We start from the raw sequence: 24,396 nt of genomic DNA, 5'->3' as shown, positions 1-24,396 counted from the left end.
TCTTCCTTCTGTAGCTGCTCCTCGCAGTCGAAATCTGAGCCTCTTGAGTGTCTCTCTCTCATTCTGAAACCCATAACTGCTCAAAGCCACTGGCTGTTTTCGGTACAGGCTTGACTCTTCTGAAAGTCCACCTGCTGCTAACAGGAGCAGGAGAGCACGCCTAGAGGGGTTGGGTGATGTGATGAGAATGGAAATAAACTGGTATGGCATTATGCTAAGCAGCATCAGTTGGTGGTGGTGGTGGTGGTGTTTTGTTTTGTTTTGTTACAAGTGATAATGAGTAATTTTTGTCAAATATTCATATCTATCAGAGATACATACTGAAGTCTTTTAGAACAGATCAAAAAAATATTGTCTTGACGCAGTCCAGGAAAAAAAATCTAAGAAGGAGAAGGAGCAGGACAGTAAAAGATTCACGTGAGGCCTGGCAAGGTGGTCATAGCTCATTTTCTTAGTTGCTTAACACACACAGACACACACACACCACACCACACACACACACATACCACACACACACACACACACACACACACACACACACACACACACATACACACACACACACACACACAGACACACACATACCACACATACCACACCACACACACACACCACACATACACACACACACACACACACACACACACACACACACACACACACACACACAGAGACACACACACACACACACACACACACACACACACACACACACACACACACACACACACACACACACACACACACACACAAACACACACACACACACACACACACACACACACACACACACACAACCACACACACACACACACACACATGCACGCACTTTATTATTTTAGAGGGAATGAAGAGTGAGAAGGGCAGATATGCGCGCACCATAGTGTGCATATGGAGGTCACAGGGAACTCGCAGGAGTTGGTTCTCTCCTCCTCCCACGTGCATTCTGAGAATGAAGCTCAGGTCCCCAGCCTCGGCTGCAAGTGCCATCTCTTACTGAGCCATCTCCCCAGCCCCTGGTCTTGAGTGCTTTGGATTTTCAAAGCATCTACTGATTGTGAATTTAAAAAAAAAATAGTGATATTTAGGAGTTGAGATACTTAAAACAGATTGTTGGCATTTATGATATATTGATTGTTTTAGAAATTCTAAGAAAATTGTTAAAATCTTAAAACTAAATTGAAGGTGTTATCAGATAGGAAGCACATCAACCCTAAAACTCCTCCCAGGGCCATCCAGAAGCCACCAAGAGTGAGAACCTTCTAACACCCTCCTCTACTAAGACGGGCATGCCTCCCATGAGGCAGTGGGCACCCTGTCACCCACTGCTTTGCTTTGGGGCCTCCCATGAGGCAGTGGGCACCCTGTCATCTACACTGCTTTGCTTTGGTGCTCCTCAGTGCTACTAAGACAAGAATCAGGAAGTCTCTCCAAACAGTCCTGTTGACTTAGGGCTCCATTATTTCATCCCAGACCCAGCATATACCTAGATCTAGAAAAAAGATGGGATGTTCCCACAATAGTGCTCCTACACACCACACCATGGCCTGCGTCAGGCAGGCCCCTGAAGCCCAAAGCCTGAACATGACTTAGTCTTCCAGAAGTTGCCATGTCTCTGCACCTATGTCCTTGGGGTGTTCCTAACTCATCTTTGCAGAACAAAGGGGGTCTGTCTAACCTAAGGTAGACCTTGGTGACTTCCTAATTTCTATGTGACCTTGACAGAACCCACAGGGTTTGGCAGTCTGCGGCAATGAGAGAGACAGAGGGAGGGAAAAGCAGAGGGGGGCAATGAGGAGACAGGGGAGATGGGAAAGCTGGGGTGAGGGGGAGACTGAGAAACAGGGAGAACTCCAGCCTGAGACAAAGCCAACATCTGGCCTGCATGGCACCTTGACAGAGGACATGACTGAGAATTAGCCACAGGGATTACAGCAGGAGGGGGCTTGGTAGACAGGAGGCTGAGAGAGCAGGTGGGCCATCCCAGGTGGAGTGACTGAGCTGTCATGGGCTGGGAGCCAAGCCACCCCATTCCAGGAGGGCAACAAGATTGTCACAGAGACTGGAAAAATGGCACAACGATTTCCAGAGCTGGAAAGAAGGTTGGAGCCTACGGTGACACCTCCGTCTGATGCCGAGGGACCCCCACTTCCTCCCCTCTCCTCTTTCTTCCCTTTCACTTCTACCTGTCCAGTAGGTGGACCAGCTCCTGAAGATGGAGCCCAGCCCAGAGGAAGAGAGGGGCTTCCCTGAGCTCAGCTGCATTCTGGGCTCCTGCTAATTCTGGGCTTCAAATTGTACCCAGCTGCAGAGTCACACATTCAGGGAAGTGAATTCTTTGGCTCCTAAAAATTCAACTTGGCTGTGAACGGAAGGACACGTCCTTGCTGCCAGATAGACCGCGGGGTCCTAAAGCAGACAAGCGGGTCAGATCTAGCCCTTCTGCCAACAAATCTGCCTCAAAAAAAATCCCAGGCTCTTCTGAAGGTGTGTCTTGGCCAGCCTCAAATCCCAGGCATGGATTCTATGTTGCCAACAGAAGTGCCTTAGCAGTCCTAGCAATTGGGATCAGTGGTTAAAAGTGCTTGCTATGGATGCCTCCTTGTGGGACCGTGAAAGGCACCCTGGTTCCTGATTGAGGTGACCCTGAAAGGGACGGTAGGCATTTCGCCTGACTCCCAGGAAACCAGGCCAGTCACTAGCCACAGCCCTCTATAGATTTGTGGCCATCAGTCAACGCCCCAGGACCCTCCACAGGTAGAGGACATGACCACAGGTCACATCGGATTAAGACAGATCTCCATTATAATGAGGTACCTAAAGGCCTGGAGGCTTAGCCAATAACCTTTCCTTCCCAGACAGTCCTCCCTGCAAAAGGTATTTAGTCTCGGGCCCACTATGATTTTACTCATCCACTTTCCACAATAAATGCCTTAAAACCATGGACTGTCTCTTTTCATTATGATCTGCAGCGGGGAGCCGTAGAGGAGCCCTTTGCCTACAGAGCTGCCATCTAATCTCATGTATGCTCCCAACCACCTCCACCACCAAGCTCAAGCCTACGGCCATCAAGCCAAGGACTACCCCCGAGGGACCAGCCAGAGTTCTCCCTCTTCCCCTCGGCCCTGGGCTGAATCCAGTTCTGTAGACCCCCATCCATTCTCAGGTCTTCTATAGCATTCCAGCAGCGCCTGGGTACCTGAGAGCCTGAGAACTGACGACCCTGGCCTCCTTGCAGGTCTGGGGACCCCTGAGTCAGCTCAGGCTGTGTCCCAAGCTCAGACGGCACTTCCCCACCCCTAAAGTGGTGTCCCATGGCTTCCCACAGTTTGACACCCGTCCAGCATGGGGTAAAGGTGGTCAAACTTCCATATCCTGCCTCCCTGAGTGGTCAAGCCCTGTGGTGGAGCGGACGCAGGACCCAATAACCCTACAATGGGCACCAGTTATAACCTACACCTCATTACCTAAGTTCAATCGCCAGATCCTACATAGATGAAAAGAAAGAACCAACTCCACAAAGTTGTCCTCCTATCTCAACACACTTGCTGTGGTGCACACACATCCCTGTACAGGCATAAACACACACACACACACACACACACACACACACACACACACACAACCACTTTTAAATAAATGCCTTAGTGATATGTATGTAGAGGTGAAGTGAGGGTTTTGTGTCCCACAAGTGTTTGACTCAAAGCTAATTTCAAAACACAAAGGCAGCCAAGATGTCAGGCGGCCACAGCATGACCAACCACACAGCAGCACGTGTAGCTCAGAAACCCTATCTAGACCTACCTAGTCCACTAGGTGTGAAACCAACGTGAACCCTGCCGCCAACCCTGTTACTCACCCTTTCCCTGTACTGAGGCAGCCAAGGGTTTAGACACAGAGCAGCTACAGATTAGCGCGTTTCCTAGATCTGACCACACCATCTCTGGCAGAAGCGGTTACAATGGAAGGTAGTCAGTGTGCTGAGGGCGCCCTTTCCTCCCTCAAGCCTGGCACCCTTGGATTCACCGCCACTGCCCCAAAGCTCACCTCTGAGGCTATGCCCTTGGGAAGCACCAGCCTCAGGTTGTCACACGGAAGGCAGTCATCGGTGGATCTCATTGCGATTCATTTTAATTACGTGTGACATAAAAAAGACCACCTACGGACGAGACAATGCTGCTGTAAGAGTCCCAAGGTTGCTATGGAGAATACTTCATAACTCAAGTGTGTTCTCCCCAAGGAGTTATACCACCATTTGATTTAATTTTTAATTTTTACATTTTAATCAAAAATAGATCAAATGGTGGTGGTCTCTCCGGGGAAGCATACTTCAGATAAGAAACCGGCCACACTCCTCTTAAATATGTAAAGCTGCATCTCCCTGTGAGTCACGAGGGCGATGATGCCCCTGCCAGCCACCCCACACTGCAGCTGAGCTCACAGTCTCTGAAGAGTGACACTCCAGGCTGCACCTGCTGTAGCCCCTCACCTGCTTCACATAGATCAACGCACCTGCGCTGAGCGGCCTACCTAGAAAGTGCCTGTCACATGCCGCAGAGAGGACACCTTACCTTACTGGCCAGGGGGAAGTCTGAATCCCTCTCAGGTGTGTGTGCACACCAGCAGACGGTCCTTTTTGTTATCATGTGTTCTAATTGTGGCAAAGAAAGGTGTGCACATTTTGTCCAAGTGCCTGCACAGAACTGGTGTTGTCTATCAACCATGTCACCTGGCTGTCATGCCCTGGCTCTGAGATTCACCTAGTCTCCTTCTGATACACATGTGGCTCCTAGAGGCTGACACCCATGTCGCACAGATGTGATCTTAGAGGGCAAGGCCTGCATCCTTCAGCTTCTGGGGCCTTCCTGCTATGATCAATGAAGCAGGGCTGGGACTGGCAGGAGCCCCCACAGCACTGTGATGGGGAGCAAGAAAGTTGTTCGTGGGGGAGGATGGTGGAAGCGTTGTTTCAGGTGACAAACGTTAGCATGCACCCTTTAATACACTAAGAAGAAGAAAAGCGGTCCATCCTGGCATCTGAGTGGGGCATCAGAGAGTCTCTAGGGAGGGCTGAGCACTTGACAGGATGCCAAGGATGGCATGCTCCCCATCCATGTCTTTTATTTAAAGATTTGCTATGAGTACCACCACCCACAACCCAGTACCAGGACAATCACATGGGGCTTCCCAGAGAATAGGTGTTTCTTTCCTGTAGGCCAGAGCTGGCAGAGTGGCTCTGTCAAAGCTACCCAAAGACAAATGGAGTGTTCAGTCTGTCAGCCTGGGTCTTCTGGTTGTCTCTACCTTCAGCACCTCCTGACTCCCCCTACTGGTGGGGTAGGCAAATGGCAAGGAAATAGATCACCCTGCTTCCAGATCCAGCACCCTTGTGCACCCTAACACCCCTATTATTGTCTGGGTTTCTAGTTGGGGACAGATGGCCCCTCTCAGTTGCTCTGGCCAGAGCAGCCAGCCAGCAATGCAAACCCTTAAATCAGAAAAAGTTCAGATTCATGAGGGCCCAGGGAAGCAACAACTTCATAGAGATCTTGGCCATTTTCTGTCTCTAGAGGCCATTCACTAACCTTATGGTCCCAGCCTGGTTTTAAAGCTTCTGAGAGGAAGAAACAGTTCTGAAGACATTACCTTAACCTGTCCATTTCTGAGAAGGAATGTGCAAGGCCACAGGTGGCCTCTGAGACTTCTGGGTTCCGAGGCATGGATGTCCCAAAGGTATCAACTGGGGCAAAGCCAGGGTGAATCAAACTCCAGCCTGTGCCTATGGCTTCACTTTGCAATGTCAGGTGTAGTGAGCCTAGAGTTAAATAGTGTATGTCACACATCGGGTCCCAACCCACAGTTAAATGATCCAGTGAGGAGGTCTGGAGAGGCACTTTCAAACAGCAAGTGTTGTGTGGCAGCCCCTCTGTGATCCTGGGAGGAACAGCAGGGGTGTATACGATGGGTAGAAATGGATGATGTAGCCCAGCCCATGAGGCTGAAACCAATACAACTTGCTTACTCATCTCAGAACAAGCATGCTAGCCAGGGTAGTGCCCAGAGAGTCCTGCCAGCCAGGGTGAGGCCAGCCTGGTGTGCTGCATGCCAGGGAGCCCCTGGGAAGGCCAGACCTGCATCTGAGGATCCTTTGTTGAAGTGCTCCGTCCTTCCCTTGCTTTTCCATATTCAGGATGGAACCAAGGTCCGTGTGGCTTGTCAGGCATTCCTTACTCCATGATGGGAACACTTGCCTGGACATCTACCCTCTTCTCAGATCGCTCCCCATGTGATATGATTTGTTACCTACAGGGGTGATGATGCACACCAGAACATTAGACTTTACTCATCTTCCATAATGGAAACAATGTACCTTAACTACCATCTCAAACAGCCCTAGCTCTCAGCAGCCATCATTCTACACCCTCTCTCTCTGAACACAATCTTTTTAAATCCTACATGTGCCTGAGAACATGTGGCATTTGCCTGTGAGTGACTTCTTTCACTTAGAATAGTGTTACCCAGGTTTACCTACCTTGTTGAAATGGCAGGACAAACTTCAACAAAAATGTAGAAAGGCCAGCTGCCTTAGTTAGTTTCACTACTATGAAGAGACACCATGACCGAGGCAACTCTTATACAGATAATGCTTAATTGAGGCTGGCTTACAGTTTCAGAGGTTCAGTCCATTATCATCATGGCAGGCAGCATGGCAGCATCCAGGCAGGCATGGTGCTGGAGAAGTTGCTGAGAGTTCTCCATCGTGGGTTCCTCTTCTACATTGGGCAGAGCTTAAACAATAGGAGACCTCAAAACCTGCCTACACGGTGATGCACTTCCTCTAATAAGGCTGCACCTATTCCAACAAGGCCATATCTCCTAATAGTGACACTCCCATCAGCCAAGCACTAACACCACACCAACCTTGTCAACAGATGAAATCAGGAAAACTGGATGCACACATAGTAAAAGAAACAACTGGATCTTTATCACACTGAGAGAGAGAGAGAGAGAGAGAGAGAGAGAGAGAGAGAGGAAGGAAGGAGGGGAGGGAGGGAGGGGGGGGAAGGGAAGGAAGAGAAGAGAAGAGAAGAGGAGAGGAGAGGAGAGGAGAGGAGAGGAGAAGAGAGGAGAGGAGAGAAGAGAAGAGAAGAAAGACTGAGATGGAATGCAGACTTAAATGAAGAACCTGAACTTCCCTCTGCACAGAGCGGGCTGGATTCTGGACATTGTTCCTGGCAATGACAGCAGAGACGCATGAACACAAAGCACAAGTGTAGGATGATGTCACAGGTGAGGCAGGTACAGGATAGAAGGAGGCCTGTCATTGGAGGAGAAGGAAGGATGGGCGGGAGAGAAGTTTGAAGGAAGAGGAGGAGACTAAGGGAGAGAGGAGAAGGAGAGACAGAGAGAGGGGAGAAGCCATGGCAGGTGACGTTAAGATTCCGCTCTGTGCATTTACAGGTTGTTATTAATGTTCTTAAGGAATGGATGGTACTGGGCTTTGTATGTTTAAGTGGGCAACTATATCTTATCAATTGGATCTAAGAGTATTGTGTTGTGTGTTCTTTTATGTGAGGGTTTGAGTGTAGGAAAGTGTGCGGCTGGGATGTGTTTCCGCCAAGATATCTAGCAAATATCTTGGGACACCGAGGTGTAGACCCAGCGGGGTAAAAGACACCGTTACTCTTTATTATTTTTATAATATTACAGCAACACACAAGCAACAAGAACAAATGAAACAAGTGAACAGTTCCCACCTGTAACAGCAACGAGGAGTGCAGAGGACACCCGGGGCAGAGATGCTAACAGATGTGAGGCAGGATTACTGCCTAGAATAGGCAAGAAATCCACAGCACTCAATACCCAAACACAATAGCCTGACTAAAAATGGGCTCAAAACAGGACCAGCAGGATGGCTTAGAAGAGCAAAAGGTCTTGCTGAACAAGCCCAAGTTCAGTCTTGGGAGCCCATAGAAATGTGAAAGGAGAGGAGTACCCCGTCCCCCAAGCTGTCCTCTGACCTCCTCACACATGCAAACACACACACACACACACACACACACACACACACACACACACACACACACACACACAAGCTTGAAAGGTTAAATAGCTATTTTCCCAGACGTCTTTAAATGCCATGGGTCATCAATAGTCATCATTTACTTTTGGGAATTTGAGAAGACATTCCCAATCCTTGAGATTAAATTCTTTCTGCTAATTCAAATTAAAAATGAAAGAATTTGTCATGAAACACTATTAGGAAATTCAAGAAATTCACAGAATCATCAGCTTGCGGTTTGAAATGATCATGTTAGATGTGGGGAGAGAGATGGCTCGGTGTGCCAAGGGCTTGCTGAATGTTTTATTGCTGCGAAGAGACATCATGACCACAGCAACTCTTATAAAGGAAACCATTTCACTGGGGCTGGCTTACAGTTTCAGATTTAGTCCACTGCCATCATGGCAGGAAGCATGGCAGTGTGCAAGCAGATATGGTGCTGTGGAAGGAGCTGAGAGTTCTGCATCTCGATCTGCAGGCAGCAGGAGACTGCTTCACACTGGCCAGACTTGAGCTTATAAGACCTCAAAGCCCTCCTCCACAGTGACACATTTCCTCCAACGAGGCCACACCTCCTAAAAGTGCCACTCCCTATGAGGCAAGCACTCACACATGAATCTATGGGGGCCATTACTATTCAAACTAGCACACTGAGGAAGCGTGAAGACCCGAGTTCCTTCCATGTAAAAGTTGGGTTGGCAGCACGTGTTGTGTAACCTAAGTGTGTAGGGAGTGAGGACAGCTGGATCTCGGGGGCTCTCTGTCCAGCCAGGCTAGCTTATAGAGCAAGCTCCAGGTTCAGTGGCCTCCTGAGGAATGACACCTGAGCTTGACCTCCAGTCACCACAGGCAAGCAGGTGCATACACATAAATGCAAAAGAAGTGGAGACAATTGTGTTTTAGGTAAAGCAGCTCGGATGGTGTTCACATGTCCTTCTCTGTTAAGGATTTACCATGCTCAAACTTTCTGGGGTGAATGTTTTCAAGTTGTTGGTTTAGAAATTGCCACCAATTTACTTTAAAACATGCTTAAAGGGTTGTATACTTTCATGCTTTTACCCTCGTGTAAAACCCAACAGTGGCAGATTAAAAGGGACAAATGAGAACTTATCTAAAGACACACACATAAATGTCCAGTGTTTCCTTGGGCGGCAGGAAATGTCTCTCTCCTCTACTTGACAGAGAAACAATGAGGCACTGGGAAGGGCTAATCCCATTTCACGCTCCTCAAGGGGTGGCTGGAAAGCCAGTTTAGTGAAATGTCTGCAGGTTCTGCCTATTGGCTAATGGGCTGTGCTTAGTACCTGTGGTGCTGACAAGTGGCTTGGCAAGAAGAGCAAGCTGTGTGTGAGGACAGCTGACCTGGGCACCCCCAGCAGGCTGCATGCTCCACCAGGGACCTCCAGAGCTGAAGAAGCATCCATCTATCAGCACAGCTCTTTGCTAGTTCCACATATACCCATAGGCAGCAGGGGATGCACAGCATAGGGCTAGCCAAGTGAGGCCTGGTTAAGACACAACTCTCGGCTGCCTTTTAAGATGACATTGGCGTCTTTTGCCTCAGGTGCTAGCTGTCGATGGCATTCAGTTGTATGTGCTCCAGTGTCTTCGCTGTCCTCAGCTGAGCTTTCCATAGAGAGTTGCCTGAGCTTCCCTAGGCTCTTCTGGGCTGCTCTCTCACCATACATGCTGTAGCCATAACCTGCCATCATTGTGAAACTCACAAAGGCCAGGAAAAATCAGTGACTCCAAGAAAATGGCTCCTCCCCGAAAGGAGATGGAAGACAGTGAAGATGATGAGGATGATGAAGATGACGGCAGTGGAGAAGAGGTAGTCATCCCTCAGAAAACAGGCCAAAAACCCTAGGAAGGAAGGTAATCATTTCACAAACAAGAAAGGGTAAAGTTGCCACACACACAAGCACTGGTAGCAACCCCTGTTAGAAAGGAGGCTGTCGTTCCAGCTGAGGGGACGAAGCACAGTAAGGATGCCAAGGAGGAAGAGAGTGATGAGGAGAGGATGGTGGTGGTGAGGATGAGGATGAAGATGAGGAGGATTCATTTGAGCTGCCATTTGTGAAAGCAGTGAAAACCAGAGAAAGCAGCAGTTGCTGCTCTTGCCTCAAAGGGTGAAGGATGAGGGGATGAGGAAGAGGAGGAAGATGAGGAGGAAGATGACTATGAAGAAGGCACTATAAAGATCATACTGGCCCAATGGGAGAGAGCGCCTGTAAAAGTCGTTCCTATGAAAGTCAAGAGTGGGGCCGTGAGGAAGATGAAGAGGATGATGATGATGAAGAGGGGAAAGAAGAGGAGCCTGTTTAGCAGCACCTGGAAAATGAAAGAAGGAAATGGCCAAGTGGAAAGAAGCTCCTGATACCAAGAAACAGGAAGTGGAAGGCTCAGAACAACCACACTGTTCAGTATGCTCATTGGGAGTCTTAATCCCGGCAGATCTGCTGCTGCTGAGTTAAAAAGTGCCAAAGACTTTTACTAAAACTGATCGTGCTGTCAGAAGTGGTACAAACAGAAAATTTTGTTACGGGATTATTTGATGGTTGTACATAGAAAACATAATTGTTAGCAAAGTACACAGCTTAGATAGATATGGTATTTGTCAGACGCAGTTGGGTATGTCCTGAAGAGTTGCAGTTTGTGTGTGCCTCTAAAATCCTCCATAAATAGGAATATTAAAGTGGAAAGTTCCTGCCTATTTTAAGGCAAGTTGCTTAGGAAAGGCCTTGTGTTCTTTGACCTGAGGCAAAGTCAGCTGGGTGGCCTTGAGCCACCCTACTGTAAAGGTGACATGGTTCGGCCCCTACTGACTTGGGTGGTAGCCCTCCATTCCACCACGACAGTGACATGGCTCAGTGAAATGGGAATTTCTGGTTTTGTTGGAGACTCAGTTGTGCCATGTGATTTTTTTTTTTTTTCTGAAAATGGTCTCGTGAGAGGATGTTTTGTTGAGAATAGATATGGGGTGTTTTTCTGGAAGCTGCCTGGTGAAAAGGCATGTGATGTTTTGCTGGAGCAGACACTTGAGAGGTCATGTGATGTTTAGAGAGAGTCTGAGTATAACCCAAAAGACTGGATGATGCTCTTGCATTGGTCTGCCTTGCTTTCTTTGTTGATCTTTGGTTGTCATGACTTCAGAGAGAGAAGCACCAGGGAAATTTTTGTGGTATTCTGGTTGCTTCTTGCTACTTCCTTGGATTCATGCCGGTTTGGCAGAGCCTCACAGTTTCTTCTGGACTGAGCTGCTGCTACTGTTTTGTGTTTGGTGTTTTAGACTGGACTACCAATATCCAGTCCAAAGAGCTACTTCTAAACAGATCCATATCCCGTTTCCTATTAACCTTCCTTTTCTCCCACCTCTGGTAGATGGGCTAGAAGGGAGATTGAAGGGTTTAAAAACCCTTATTAAAGTGGATTTTGAAAAATGTGTCTACAGTTCAGCCGCCAAGGGTTTGGGGAAGGAGCTAGAGACTTCTTAAAGAAAATCTTTAAAAAAAAAGAGTACCAATATAAGGGCTGAAGAGATGGCTCAGTGGTTAAGAGCACTGACTGCTCTCCAAGAGGTCCTGAGTTCAAATCCCAGCAACCACATGGTGGCTTACAGTCATCTGTAATGAGGTATGACACCTTCTTCTGGTGTGTCTGAAGTACACTACAGTGTACTTATATATAATAAATAAAATCTTTTTAAAAAAAAGAGTACCAATATAGAGACTTCTTTTATAAGCAATTGGACCTTTGATAGAGCTCTCTCTTTTAGCTAGGAAGAGCCTTTATGGAAGGAGCACCAGATAAGAGATAGGGATTTCTCTGCGCTTGCAGGAACAACAGAGAAGCATCTGGCTGGACACAGGTAAAACAGTATTCTAGGAAAGAGAGCTAAGGAGCCCTCATGGGTTTGGAGAAACTCAAGAGAAAGGTAGACTAGCTAGATGGAATGACACAGATACCGAAAGAGATTTCTCAAGAGCTAGCAGTTGAGTTGTAGATTAAGGCTTGTAAATAGGCATTTTATATATACTTCATAAAATAGTTATCTCCCTGAGCTAGCAAGTTTTTGCCTCAGTATATACCTCCTGTGTCTTTATTCGTATAAATATTAAATAATTAAGACAGTTACAAACTTTGGGTATGTGAATTTTAAATCTGCTAAAGACCTAGAGAAGGCCTGGGAACTCACTGGTTTAACAAATGCTTGGTAATAAAATTAAAGCAGAAAAACAAAAGAAAAAGACAGTTAGAAAGTTGAGGCTGGGGGTTGGGGATTTGGCTCAGTGGTAGAGCGCTTGCCTAGGAAGCGCAAGGTCCTGGGTTGGTCCCCAGCCCCGGGGGGGGGGGGGGTGGGGGGGGGAGTGGGGGTGGGGGTGGGGGGTGGGGGGAGTTCGAGCTGCAAGAACACTTTTTGCCAACATCGTCTTTCAACATTACTGAGGCTGAATGGAGTGTTGAAGATGCCAGAGATCAGATTGGTCAGCAAGGGTGGGAGAGGGAAAGGGATCACTTGTGAGTTTAAGGCAGAAGTCAACTCAGAGAAAGAGTCTAAGAAAAGCAGCGGGCAGAGCTTGATGGGCAGAGCTTGATGGGCAGAGTTCTGCTATACCAGAGAAAAGACAAGGCAAGAGAGAGCTGGGAAAGTGCCTGGAGTGGGGAGGTAAAAACTTCAGCTTAAAGTAACTTTCCTAAAGTACAACAGAAGAAACTCTTCGGGAAGTATTTGAGAAAGCAACTTTTATCAAAGTGCCCCAGAATCCAAATGGCAAATCTAAAGGGCATGCGTTTATAGAATTTGCTTCATTTGAAGATGCTAAAGCTTTAAACTTCTGTAGGAAAATGGAGATTGAGGGCAGAGCAATCAGGCTGGAGTTACAAAGACCCAGGGGATCGCCTAATACAAGGAGTCAGCCATCCAAAACTCTGTCAAAGGTCTGCCTGAGGAAACCCCTGAAGAGACCTTAAAAGAATCATTAGAGGGCTACATTCATGCAAGAATAGACACCAATCAGGAGACTGGGTCTTCCAAAGGGTTTGGTTCTCCCCTTCCACAGTGGGAAAGATGCCTAAGCTGCCAATGAGACCATGGAAGATGGTAAAATTGATGGAGAGAAAGTTACCTGTGGACCAACTAACCCTCCATGTGAACGTGGCTGAGGTGAGGGCAGAGGAGGAAGAGGCAGAAATGGTGGCAGAGGCCAGGGAAGCTTTGGAGGTAGCGGAGGCTTCCATGGCGCCAGAGGACAGAATTCAAGCCATAAAAACAGAAGTCAAAGTTAAAAAAGTTTCTTCTGTTCCTGTCTTCCCCTCTTCACTTGAACGAAAGAACTCTGGGGTACTTCCTGTTTCCTGTCCAATGACAGAGCCTTCTGAGGACTTTCCAAGACAGTAAGGACACAACTGTGGAGTCTAACTTGGAATGTGAATATATATATCATATCAGGAGAGACACCCTGTTGGTTTTAACTGGATACTCATAAAAAGTTTTGTGATATGTTCAAGACAGGGTTGAACTGTTTGGGAACCCAATCTATAAACCAAGCTGGCCTCTAACTCAGAGACCGACTTGCCTCTGCCTCCTGTATGCTGGAATTAAAGGCATGTGCCACCACTGCCCAGTCACACAACTTTTAAAAGATGAGTAATAGAGCTTCTCTATATATTCTAAATTTATAGTTTTATCCCATGTGTCAAACCATCTTTTTCCTACAAGAAAATGAGAATGATTCTGATGATGTGAACGACACTTAATGGTGACATTTTGTTAGAAGCAAAGAGCTGCTGTAGGCCACTGACTCCTATGATTTCCCAGGGTGGGCTTGTTATCCCATTCCTCTGCTATGAACTGTTTTATGCTCATACAAAGACCATTTTAAACAAGATGCTACGCTAATGCTCCCTGTCTCTACACCCTCACAGCTACATGGTCTACAGAAGAGAGGATGGGTCCAATGACCAGTGGTCACAGTCATGAAGAGGGAGCATTATAGAGCTGGGCACATGGGGTCAAGGTGAGGGTGAGGATGGTGAAGGTGTCAGAGTTAGCCATAAGACGCCAAGCTATGGTACTTTCTGAGGCTAGCACAGCCACAGGTGGATTCCTGCTGGGATGGGAAGCTGTCAATGGGGAAGACAGAAAGTCCGGGATGTCAGAGCCCCACTTGTTTCTAAAGGAGCTCATGTGCTGCCCAGTGCCACCTCCTTGGTGCTCTTGCTCCATACAGTCTAGAATTCCAGGCATCTCAGATGAAACAACTGGTTCCACAAGCTGGCCCACTTCTCCTTGCCCTCCGGCCCTTCCCCTTGGTAATCTCCCCTGGCTTGGTTTCACAGAAGAAAAGGGAAATGTGCTGCTTTCAATGCTGATGGAAAATCCTGTGTGCCACCACTGTCCAACACAGATGAGGAGAAAGGGCCTGAAAGAGCTTCTTGGGCTGGAGATGGTTCAGTGGGGGAAGGTGTTTGCGCCAAGCCTGATACCTGAGTTTGAACTCCAGGTCCCACATGGTGGAAAGAGAGAACTGGCTCCAGCAAGTTATCTTCTGACTTCCACACATATTCTGGGGACACACACACACACACACACACACACACACACACACACACACACTGAATGTAAGTTTTTAAGAGTTTTAAGGTCACTCATGACACTTTTAGGGGACAAAAGAAAATCAGAGTCTGTTGAGTTCTAGCATGGGGCAGCGATTTTTCTCATGGGGTAGATGAAGTCAGAGGGACTGCTAGGTTCACAGTCTGGGTTGAACTGTGTGCTTCTCCAAGCACAAAACCACCTGGCACAAAAATATGGACATCCTTTTCAATGAATCTGGGGGCAGAGTTTACAGATGAAAATAAATGGAAACTTAGAAGGTTTATAAAATTGTTATTTTTGAGAAAGACAAAAAACAAACAAACAAACAAAAAAACAAAAAAACAAAAAACCAAACAAACAAACAACAACAACCTTCCTCCAATATTTTAAGGCCACAAACCACAGCCTGTCTCTCAGTCTTAGCTGTTTGGGCATGGGTTGCCATGTCAAGCCAGCTGGAGTGCTGGCTTCTTCCTTAGTTTAACTGCTGTGTCCTGTGATGTTGGAGCATCTCCCTCATAAACAACATCACACTAATCTGGCTGCCTGGCTCCCCCGTCCCTGTTCTGCAGTGTGGGCCTCACCATGACCACACCTCAGGGTTAGTGTAGAATGGCTTCTTCCATGTGTTCCTGGCAGGGAACACACACCATGTTTTGTTTTTTATTTATTATTTATTTATTATATAAGTAAACTGTAGCTGTCTTCAGACACACCAGAAGAGGGCATCATATCTCATTACAGATGGCTTTGAGCCATCATGTGGTTGCTAGGATTTGAACTCAGGACCTCTGGAAGAGCAGTCAGTGCTCTTAACCACTGAGCCATCTCTCCAGCCCCATACACCCAGTTAATAACATAATGAACACATGGGAGACAGGGCTGGGGCCCACCTCCAGCTTCCAGTTAAAGAACATGGAATCAGTTCTATTATCCAGGCATTTCTGTAGGGCATCTGCTCAGGAAGCTTCCTGATCTGGGAAAAACAAGGCCAGTGAGTTACACAGTACACCAAAGCCAGACAGCTGTCCACAATTTCCATTTTAATATAAATGGGGCTCTGTCCCTGATAACTTCAGTTGGAGAATTACATAGTTTGATTGGGCATCAGCATTTACTAACATTCACTTCAACATTATAGAGCATTTAAAATACAAAAATAAGTCTTTTAATTAAAAAGAGTATATAAGCAGCCCAGTAATGTCCACAAACAACCCAAAGTCCATAGGCAGGGAGATCTCAGCTGAGCCTAATGATTACATGAGCTATGAGGCCCAAGGCAGTTTGATACAGAATTTTCTGACTTCTAGATAATTTCTTGTCCAGCAGAAGACATTAGAAAAGAGGCTGCGGTAAGCCGCACTCAGGATGTTCCTGGCCTTCTGCAGAGGACAGTGGGATTACCTGAGAGGCAGACAACCTCTGCAGGGAGCCCTGGCTATCATTTGAATGGGTGGGCACCCAAGCAAGATGTACGGGATGTGCACTGGCCATCATGTGAGGATTCAAACTCAACTGGAATCTTCCTTTGTCCCGTTTGCATCTTCTAATGATTGCTGGTATGGTTAAAATGGCCCTGCAATGGTGAAAGAACACATTGTGAGTATTAATTCACACTATATTCATTAACAGGCTTCAGTTAGATATTCACCAACACTAGAATAACTAGGCTAGCCTAGGGTGATGACAGATGCCTATAATTCCAGCACATGTGAAGCTATAGCAAAAGTATGGCCAGCCTATGCTACAGAATAAGTTCCAGGCCAGCCTGGCCTTCACAGTGAGTCCATCTCAAAAAAAAAAAAAAAAAAAAAACCAGTAATAATTAATATATTAACAGGGGAGGGAGACACATACACACACACACACACACAGAGTGTATAGGCTAGCTGTTGTGTACCACCTCTGGAGTATGGAGTACTGGGATTACAGAAGTGATACCAGGCCCAGCTTGTCCTAGTAAATAACGGCTTCTAAGTCATAACTTATATGTGTATTAATGCTCATTACACTGTAACTAAGGTACTTAAAAGTATTCCTAATACCACATACAATAGTATAAACAAATGTTACATGTTCTATTACTTGGAGAAAAAGAATGAAAATATCATTCAGCTAGTCATAAAATAAAAATTTAAACATGCTGTTGGAATACCTAATCAAGATTCAGAACAATAGCAGTGTGGTTTGATACCCATATCGATATCTGGAAGCACCCCAGGATCATAATTGTCTCCACTAGGGTGCCTCACCATCCTCCTGATGCAGGCCTCTCATGGCCACACAGAAGTAGATGGGAGAACCAGATGACTAAGGATGGCAGCTGGCCAGGCACTGCACTACTGTGCAACAAGAGGTCCTATCAAAGGAACTTTTGGCCAAAGGCAAAAGAAGGCTGGACATCCCTGCCTAATGGATTTGCTGAGGATTTCCAGAAATGCTGGGTGGCCAGGAAACGAGGAGATGGCCATCCAGCCAAAGGTCTCATTCATTCTCCAGAAAGCAAGTGCTGCCAAGAGACCTGGGAGACTCAGGCCTTGGCCTGGAGAGCTCTGTGCTGTGTTCAAGAATGGGACAGGTCACATGGGCGCACCGTCCAAGAGTTATTTGGATTTGTGAATGAAAGACATACATATATGTCAGATAATTTTGATATCTTTAGCTGCTACTTCTAATCCTTCCAATGCTAATAAACATTCCTCTGTGGAATTAATATCTTTAAAACCTATTTTCATCTCTGTTACCCCAGATTCAATTTAGCCATTTACCTGAATTTTATATTTGGTTACACCCTGATTCTCTTCTTTCTCTCCCAAGCTAGGGAATTCTCTGTGTCCTGTGTTCCAACTGGAGTGGGGTGTCTTACATTTACACACTCTTTGGGACCAAAATTAACATTACAACACAGGCAGCATTAGGCCAAACCCTCTTCACTGCCCCCTTTTTGTCCAATTAAAAAGGCTCTTTTCTCTCAGACATAAATTGAGCACAACAACAGCAATTATGTAAATTACAAAGTACGATATATAATTAACATATAGTTTATCCTATTAGTCAATAGGATACTTTATTATCTATCTTAACAAAAAGAGCTTATAATTTTAGATTTATGATTTTGGAAAATTTGTGTTAAATCTGAATGAAATCGAGAACAAAAGACATATAGGTGAATAGAAAGGGCAATAGCAGGAATATTAGCTACCCTGTCTTGGTAGAGCTTAGTGGTCAACTATCCCACATTGGTTTGTCCTCTTTGGACAGTATTTTGTCTATAGGTGAATAGGGCAATTTTTGTCTAGTGGCAACCTTGTCGTTATTGGAGTAACTCTATGTGGAGGTTTTGATGTTTAATTTCTTCTTTGAACTGTGAAGGAGGGGTATTGTCAGGAGGAGACATGTTTCTAGTCAAAATTTCTAATAATAATAAAATGATTAAATGTCGGATGGATTTCTGATGTTTTTGAAGACTATGTATGTATGTATGTATATTATATCTAAACTGTTAAAGCTTGACTATTCTTAGCTATTTTTATTTGATTAAATTGAAAACACTTCATTATAATTAAATCAGAATCTAGTATAGCCGTAAGTTTACTATCTGGCCCTTAACCTGTGCTATTTAATCATCTAAACTGTCTGTAATAGCAGCTATTAGAAAGACTAGGACTAAGCCTTACATTTTTAAATGAGTTGTATAGGCACAATGTCTATTTAAGGGTAACAATATTAATTATAAATTTTGTATCAATATAGAAATTTATACCAAAGAAAAACTTAAATCTATATCAATCTATAAATTCTGTACCAATGCACTCTTGTAAACACTTTTAGAGACCAAAATTAACATTTTAACACAAACAACATTAGGCCAAATTCATTTCACATCTGTGACATGAAAAAAAATGCTATGAAAGCCAGAATACACACATGTGTGACTATCTTATGAGGCAGAGGCATTTTAGGAAATGAGAATGACATTACGGTCAGAATGTTCTAGAACCATGACAAGAGGAGCTTGGTGTGCATGTGGCACACAGGCAGGATTAGAATATCTGCCTGAAAGGTCAAGATCATTGAGGTTAAGAGGACACTACATATCATGATAGAGAATGGTGGAGTGTTTGCTTCTCAAGAACATGTGAGAGCATATGTGAGGACATATGAAAACTTATATACATGATCTAAAGAATATATACAGCCAGGCATGATCTAAAGAATATATACAGCGCTTGAGAGGCAGAGGCAGGTGGATATCTGTGAGTTCAAGGCCAGCCTGGTCTACAAAGTAAGTTCTGGGACAGCCAGGGCCACACAGAGAAACCTTGTCTCAAAAAGCAACAACCACAACAAAAATGAACTAACCAGCTAAACAAAAAAAAAGAACATATAAAAATATATAACATACAAGATCATCATTTAAGAACATACAACATAAAAGATCATATAAGAACATCTAAGAATATCATATAAGAACATAGATCATAAGTAAATACAAAAACCACACAAGAATATCTACCTAAGAATATCATAAGATCATATATCATCATAGAAAATATTCATATAGCACACACAAGAACACACAAGATCATAGAAAAACATCTCAGAACATCACACAATATAAGGATCATATAAAAGTCAAGAGTACAGAATATAAGATCATAGAACATCATGTAAAGATCATAAAAAAAAATCATAAGAACATACAAGATGGGGTTAGGGATTTAGCTCAGTGGTAGAGCACTTGCCTGTAAGCACAAGGCCCTGAGTTGGTCCCCAGCTCAAAAAAAAAAAAAAAAAAAGAAAAGAAAAGAAAGAAAAAAAGAACATACAAGATCATAAACATAAGAATATACACAAAACATGAAATCATAGAATCTAAGAATGTCATATAAAAACATACAAAATCATAGAAGAATATCTATGATCAAATAAATGCATGTAAGACTACAGAAGAATATCCTCTAACAGCCAAGATCATAGAAGATCATCATATAAGAACATAAAAGATTATAAAGAACACACAGGCCATGTGCCCAAATCCTTGAAGAATGACACACAGGACAGGTATCCCTTTAGAAATAAAGTCCCCAGGCTGGAGAGATGGCTCAGTGGTTAAAAGCACTGACTGCTCTTCCAGAGGTCCTGAGTTCAAATCCCAGCAACCACATGGTGGCTCACAACCATCTGTAATGAGATCTGGTGCCCTCTTCTGGTGTGTCTGAAGACAGCTACAGTGTGCTTATATATAATAAATAAACAAATAAATCTTCAGAAAGAAAGAAAGAAAGGAAAGGAAAGGAAAAGAAAAGAAAAGAGAAGAAAAGAAAAGAAAAGAAAAAGTCCCTCCTATGGTCCTTAAGGACATTCAGGGACCAGGACAACAGTTTTCCAGAAAGAGAATGCAGTATGTCCCCAATTTCTCCACAGGACTCTTCTTCCATGGGGCTCTTGTGTGCTATGGGACTAGGTCTGGAGAAGTTTGGGAGGTTACTGGAGAGGGTGGGGGCCTCCCCTACAGGAAAATCCAGGATCTGGGGATGAGATTGGATGAACACCTCTTAATCAATTCCATTCTAATCATGCCATTGCTTTCACAAAGCTTGAAAAACAAATAGTTTTTCACTTTTATTAAAAAGGTCTTCCCTGAGACATTTCACTTCTGCGCCCACTTAGACTTAGAAGAGGGATGGAAAGCAGAACCTGTAGACTCAAGCTCCAGGACAGGTCACACCAACATGAGCACAAGGACTACGGTCTTCAGAAGCTGGCCACTGACATTCCCTCACACCATCCCTAAATCCCCACTCACCACCAACTCACTCCTCATTTTTAAATTGTGTTTTGTGAAACAGGGCTTCATGTAAACCTGTCTGGCCTCCAACTCCACATGTAGCAAAAGCTCATCTTAAACTCCTAGTCCTTCTGCCTCCATTTTCCAAGTGCTACAATTACAGGCATATGTTACCATGTCCAGCTTTGGCTCCTGAGTCTCCCACATTTGTCCCAGTTTGTAAGTGCCTCTCAGGTCAGGTCACAAGGCCCACAATGACACACAGAGATCAAGGGGCTGAAGCCCTAAGATGCTGGGACTCAAAGGTGACATACACCCAACACCAGAAGCATGTCTGATGGGATGGTCTGCTCGGCAGAGCTAAGCTCTGGTGAAGTTAAGGGCACAGACCAAGGCTTGCTGTGTCTTGGCAGTACAGCTCATTGCAGACAAATAGAAAGTCTGCTTCTTTTGGGAAGACTTGCATAGGGAATATAAAGCAATGGTGGAAGATATGACAAAATACCAGGCTTTTCTCATTAAGCAAGATGATACTTGTTTTGTATGTATGTGTGTGCAAGCCACAATATATATGTGGAAGTCCGAGCTCAACTTTTGGGGATCTTGGGGATGGAATTCAGGTCCTCGGGACTAACAGCAAATACCTTTCCCTGCGGAACATCTCATAGGCCCCAGGTTCTTATTTGCTTCTACTATTGGGATGGAAATAGACTCACGTCCAGTGGTTACCAGATGTGCTCACTGCTTCCTCAGGACCAAACCTATCAATCAAGAATTCTATTTCTAACAAATCTATCTTTCAACAGTGATTTAGAAATTAAGACATTCTTAGACAAACAAACATAGAAAGCCCCCTGTGGTGGGCCTGCTGAAATCCTGAAATCCACGAAGGACAATTGACAGTAACCACCTGTGTGAGAAGGATAACATTGGTGAGGCTTCTTTTTCTGGATTATTATTAGGGAATAGGACTCTATGGCTTTGCGTATCCCTCTGTTCTGCCATCTGGCTTAGTAGTTTACCTACAGGCGTTCCTGGGTATTTTATGTAGATTTAATCTGGAAACAACTTAAATGTTTCTGGTTGTCCTTGTCACTTCTTGTGCTTCTTTGTTCTTGCCTTGCTGGAAATTCTAGAACACAGAGCAGGAACAGCCATAGCAAGTGTCCTGGTCTTCCTCCTCGACAATGGAAACACTTCTAGGAAGTATGGTGTCAAACTTTTAGCAGGATAAATTCTGCTCGTGGCTTGCTTAATTAAATCACATTTGTTTTTGTTTTCCGTCCGTCTGTCTGTCTGTCTGTCTGTCCTTCCTTCCTTCCTTCCTTCCTTCCTTCCTTCCTTCCTTCCTTCCTTCCTTCCTTCCTTCCTTCCTTCCACCCACCCACCCACCAGAGTCCTGCTACACAGTCCTGGATAGCCTAGAACTCCTATGTAGCTATAGTCTCCAGTTCACCACAATCCTGGCTCAGCTTCCTGACTTCTAAGGAGCGAAGGGTTAAAGGTGTGTGCCACACACAGCTTATGAATTATTATGAGCAGGGCCTGGATCTAACAGTGAAGCGCAATGGTCACTTGTGTCCGGTTCTCTGTTAAACCACCCAAGAGTTCTTTTATATTGGGAGTTGTAAGCCAAAGCAACAACAAACCTACCAGGAACAGTAGATTTTTGACAACTTTCTTGGTTTCTGCTACTGTTAGTGGCCTGTGTATATTCCCTTCTAGAAATAATTTTGGTAACTATGTATTCTGGGAGAAAGGAAGCTGAGCCCTCCAGTCAGAAGCCTAGGGCAGAAGCCACTTGCCCACAAGCTACAGACCCCTGAACGTGGCAATGGTGTTACTCCAAGGTGCTAGTGAGAGGTCCTTCAAAGAAAATCCATCACTTCTTTTTAACAGATCTTTGTAGCAATCAAGGGACATACCTGTAGCAGCTTGGTCTTATAAGTCTATGGAAATTCAAAACTGAAGGGTTTTTAGTTTTTATTTTAGTGACACAAAGACCCTAGAGTCCTCAGCACCTTAAAATGACCTAAATAACATAGCTATAATTTTAATTCTTATCTGGTCACTATATTCCAGAGAAAACATGAATGGCTAGGTGCTATCAGAATGACATTTGAGAACTGCCATTGGTCTATCCCAGCTCAGCCTGGGCCACACTCCTCCCTGAGCCAGTTCACCCACTCACAGGATCAATGAACCAGATGGGATCTTAACCAAGATCCTCTGGGCACTGAGAATAGTCCAGAGAATCAGGACACCATTGCCGCTCCTCTTGGAGGGGGTGAGGCAGGCTGCAGCACCACCCGTGTGGCTTGTGGCACTTGCATGTTGCCTGCAGGCCACAGCTAGTCAAATGTAGAGCTTGATTCCTCTCTCTCCAGACTAAGGAGGGAGGGAGGGAGGGAGGGAAGGAGAAGATAAGTTATTGAATAAGACAATGTCCAAAATCAACTTGGAATGAGGGGTCTTCATAAAGGGCTTTCTTCCCACAGTTTTCTCCCCTGTAACTTCACAGATTTCCTTTATAACCCCACTTGTAATGCCTCTCCCTTAGAGACCCCTTCGCACATCATGAATCTTTCCCTTATAACTTTCCCTTTGTGACTCTCCCTTAAAACCACCTTCACAGATGTCGCTTATAACTCCCACTCTTTATGAATCTCCCTTACAAAAACCCTCCTGTCACAGATGTCATTGTAAGTCCCTACTTTCTTGGATATCCTTTACGACCCTAACTCTTCATCCCCATTGCCATGTCCAGTCACAGCACCAGGGACTTGGACCTGACCGGAGCAGAAAGAATAGAGGATGACAAACAGACAAATGGACAGGAGACTGAGGTTGGGTGGTCTGTGCTCGCTGATGGAGAAACCACAGCACCCCAAAAGTACAGCATGTTTAGTATAAAGTTGAACATGGAGGTGGGGCTACAGCATGCAGCTGGACCAACTGGACGAAGATGCTGGATTAGTACATAAAGACCAACTGGATCAAGGAGGCAGGTTTAGCTGATCTTGGTAGGATCAGTGTTCAGACCCTAAATATCTGGCTGGGGAAAGCTATGGTGGGCATTTTCTGCACACACTATCAATATGCACACATGGACCAAAAGGGAAGGCTTTGCCATCTTCCCTCTGAGCCCCACTCCCTGGGAGATGTTGCCACTTTCTCCATGGCTCTAAGGCTCTAGGATCCTTGACACTCGCTCCTGTGCCTATGACAGTAATACTCATTTGCTCAGGACTTTCCTCCCTCTAGCTCTCTGAGGACTCGTGACAGGGCTTCCTCTGCTTCCCACATTTCATGGTTCTTGTTTATAATCCCCCACCCCGCTTCATGCTCTACATTACAACCCAAGCCCTCACAGATCCTCTTCTGTTTACTCTGCAGCCCCCTGGAAGCATCGGAATGCCTCACCTAATTGGTCTGAACTGACAGGGAGCAGCAGTGTTTCCATGGCCGAGCTGACTACAGAGAATGACAGTCGAGGGCCCAGTCATTTGCAGAATGAAAGGGAATCTGCAGGTAACAGTCCTCACCCACTGTGCGTAGAAGTGTAAGACAAGGAAAAGCAGTGGCCTGACAACTGTGGGGACAGACTCAGTGCCTCAGAACCACACTACTCCCACACTCATTGGAATCCTCAGAGCAGGTGACATGGGGCTGAGAGGAGATGGCTCTGAGTGATGACACATAACACAAGCTGAACTGGGACAGTTAGAGGGGGAAGGGTCAGCAACTGCTCGTGTCTATGATCTTAGCACTCAGAGGCTGAGGCAGGAGGATTACAACTACTCTAGGTCAGTCCAGGCTACACGATAAGGTCAAGGCCAGGCTCTGCTATGCAGTGAGACCTTGTCAATCAAACAAGCAAGCATCAAAACCCCCATGTCAGCAGTTACTGAAATACACGCCACCGTATGAATGAGGTAGATCAGA

The 24,396-nt window shown here is 45.4% G+C and overlaps 1 protein-coding gene and 1 pseudogene across 1 annotated transcript in view; one reads left to right on the top strand and one right to left on the bottom strand.

Moving 5' to 3' along the window:
* LOC116893104 overlaps nt 1-15,271 on the top strand; it is a 52,495-nt pseudogene extending 37,224 nt beyond the window's left edge.
* A 415-nt stretch (nt 15,272-15,686) lies between these two features.
* The window catches only part of C2H10orf143 (chromosome 2 C10orf143 homolog), a 34,854-nt gene continuing 26,144 nt past the window's right edge, over nt 15,687-24,396 (bottom strand). The window contains exon 4 of the mRNA XM_032892377.1: nt 15,687-16,236. Coding sequence (XP_032748268.1) covers nt 16,207-16,236 — 30 coding nt within the window. The 3' untranslated portion in view covers nt 15,687-16,206. The remainder of the gene's footprint in view (nt 16,237-24,396) is intronic.

The sequence above is a fragment of the Rattus rattus genome, chromosome 2, assembly GCF_011064425.1.
Source record: "Rattus rattus isolate New Zealand chromosome 2, Rrattus_CSIRO_v1, whole genome shotgun sequence".
Classification (NCBI taxonomy): domain Eukaryota; kingdom Metazoa; phylum Chordata; class Mammalia; order Rodentia; family Muridae; genus Rattus; species Rattus rattus.
Note: the sequence above shows the minus strand (reverse complement) of the source record. Positions and strands in the feature narration are given on the sequence as shown.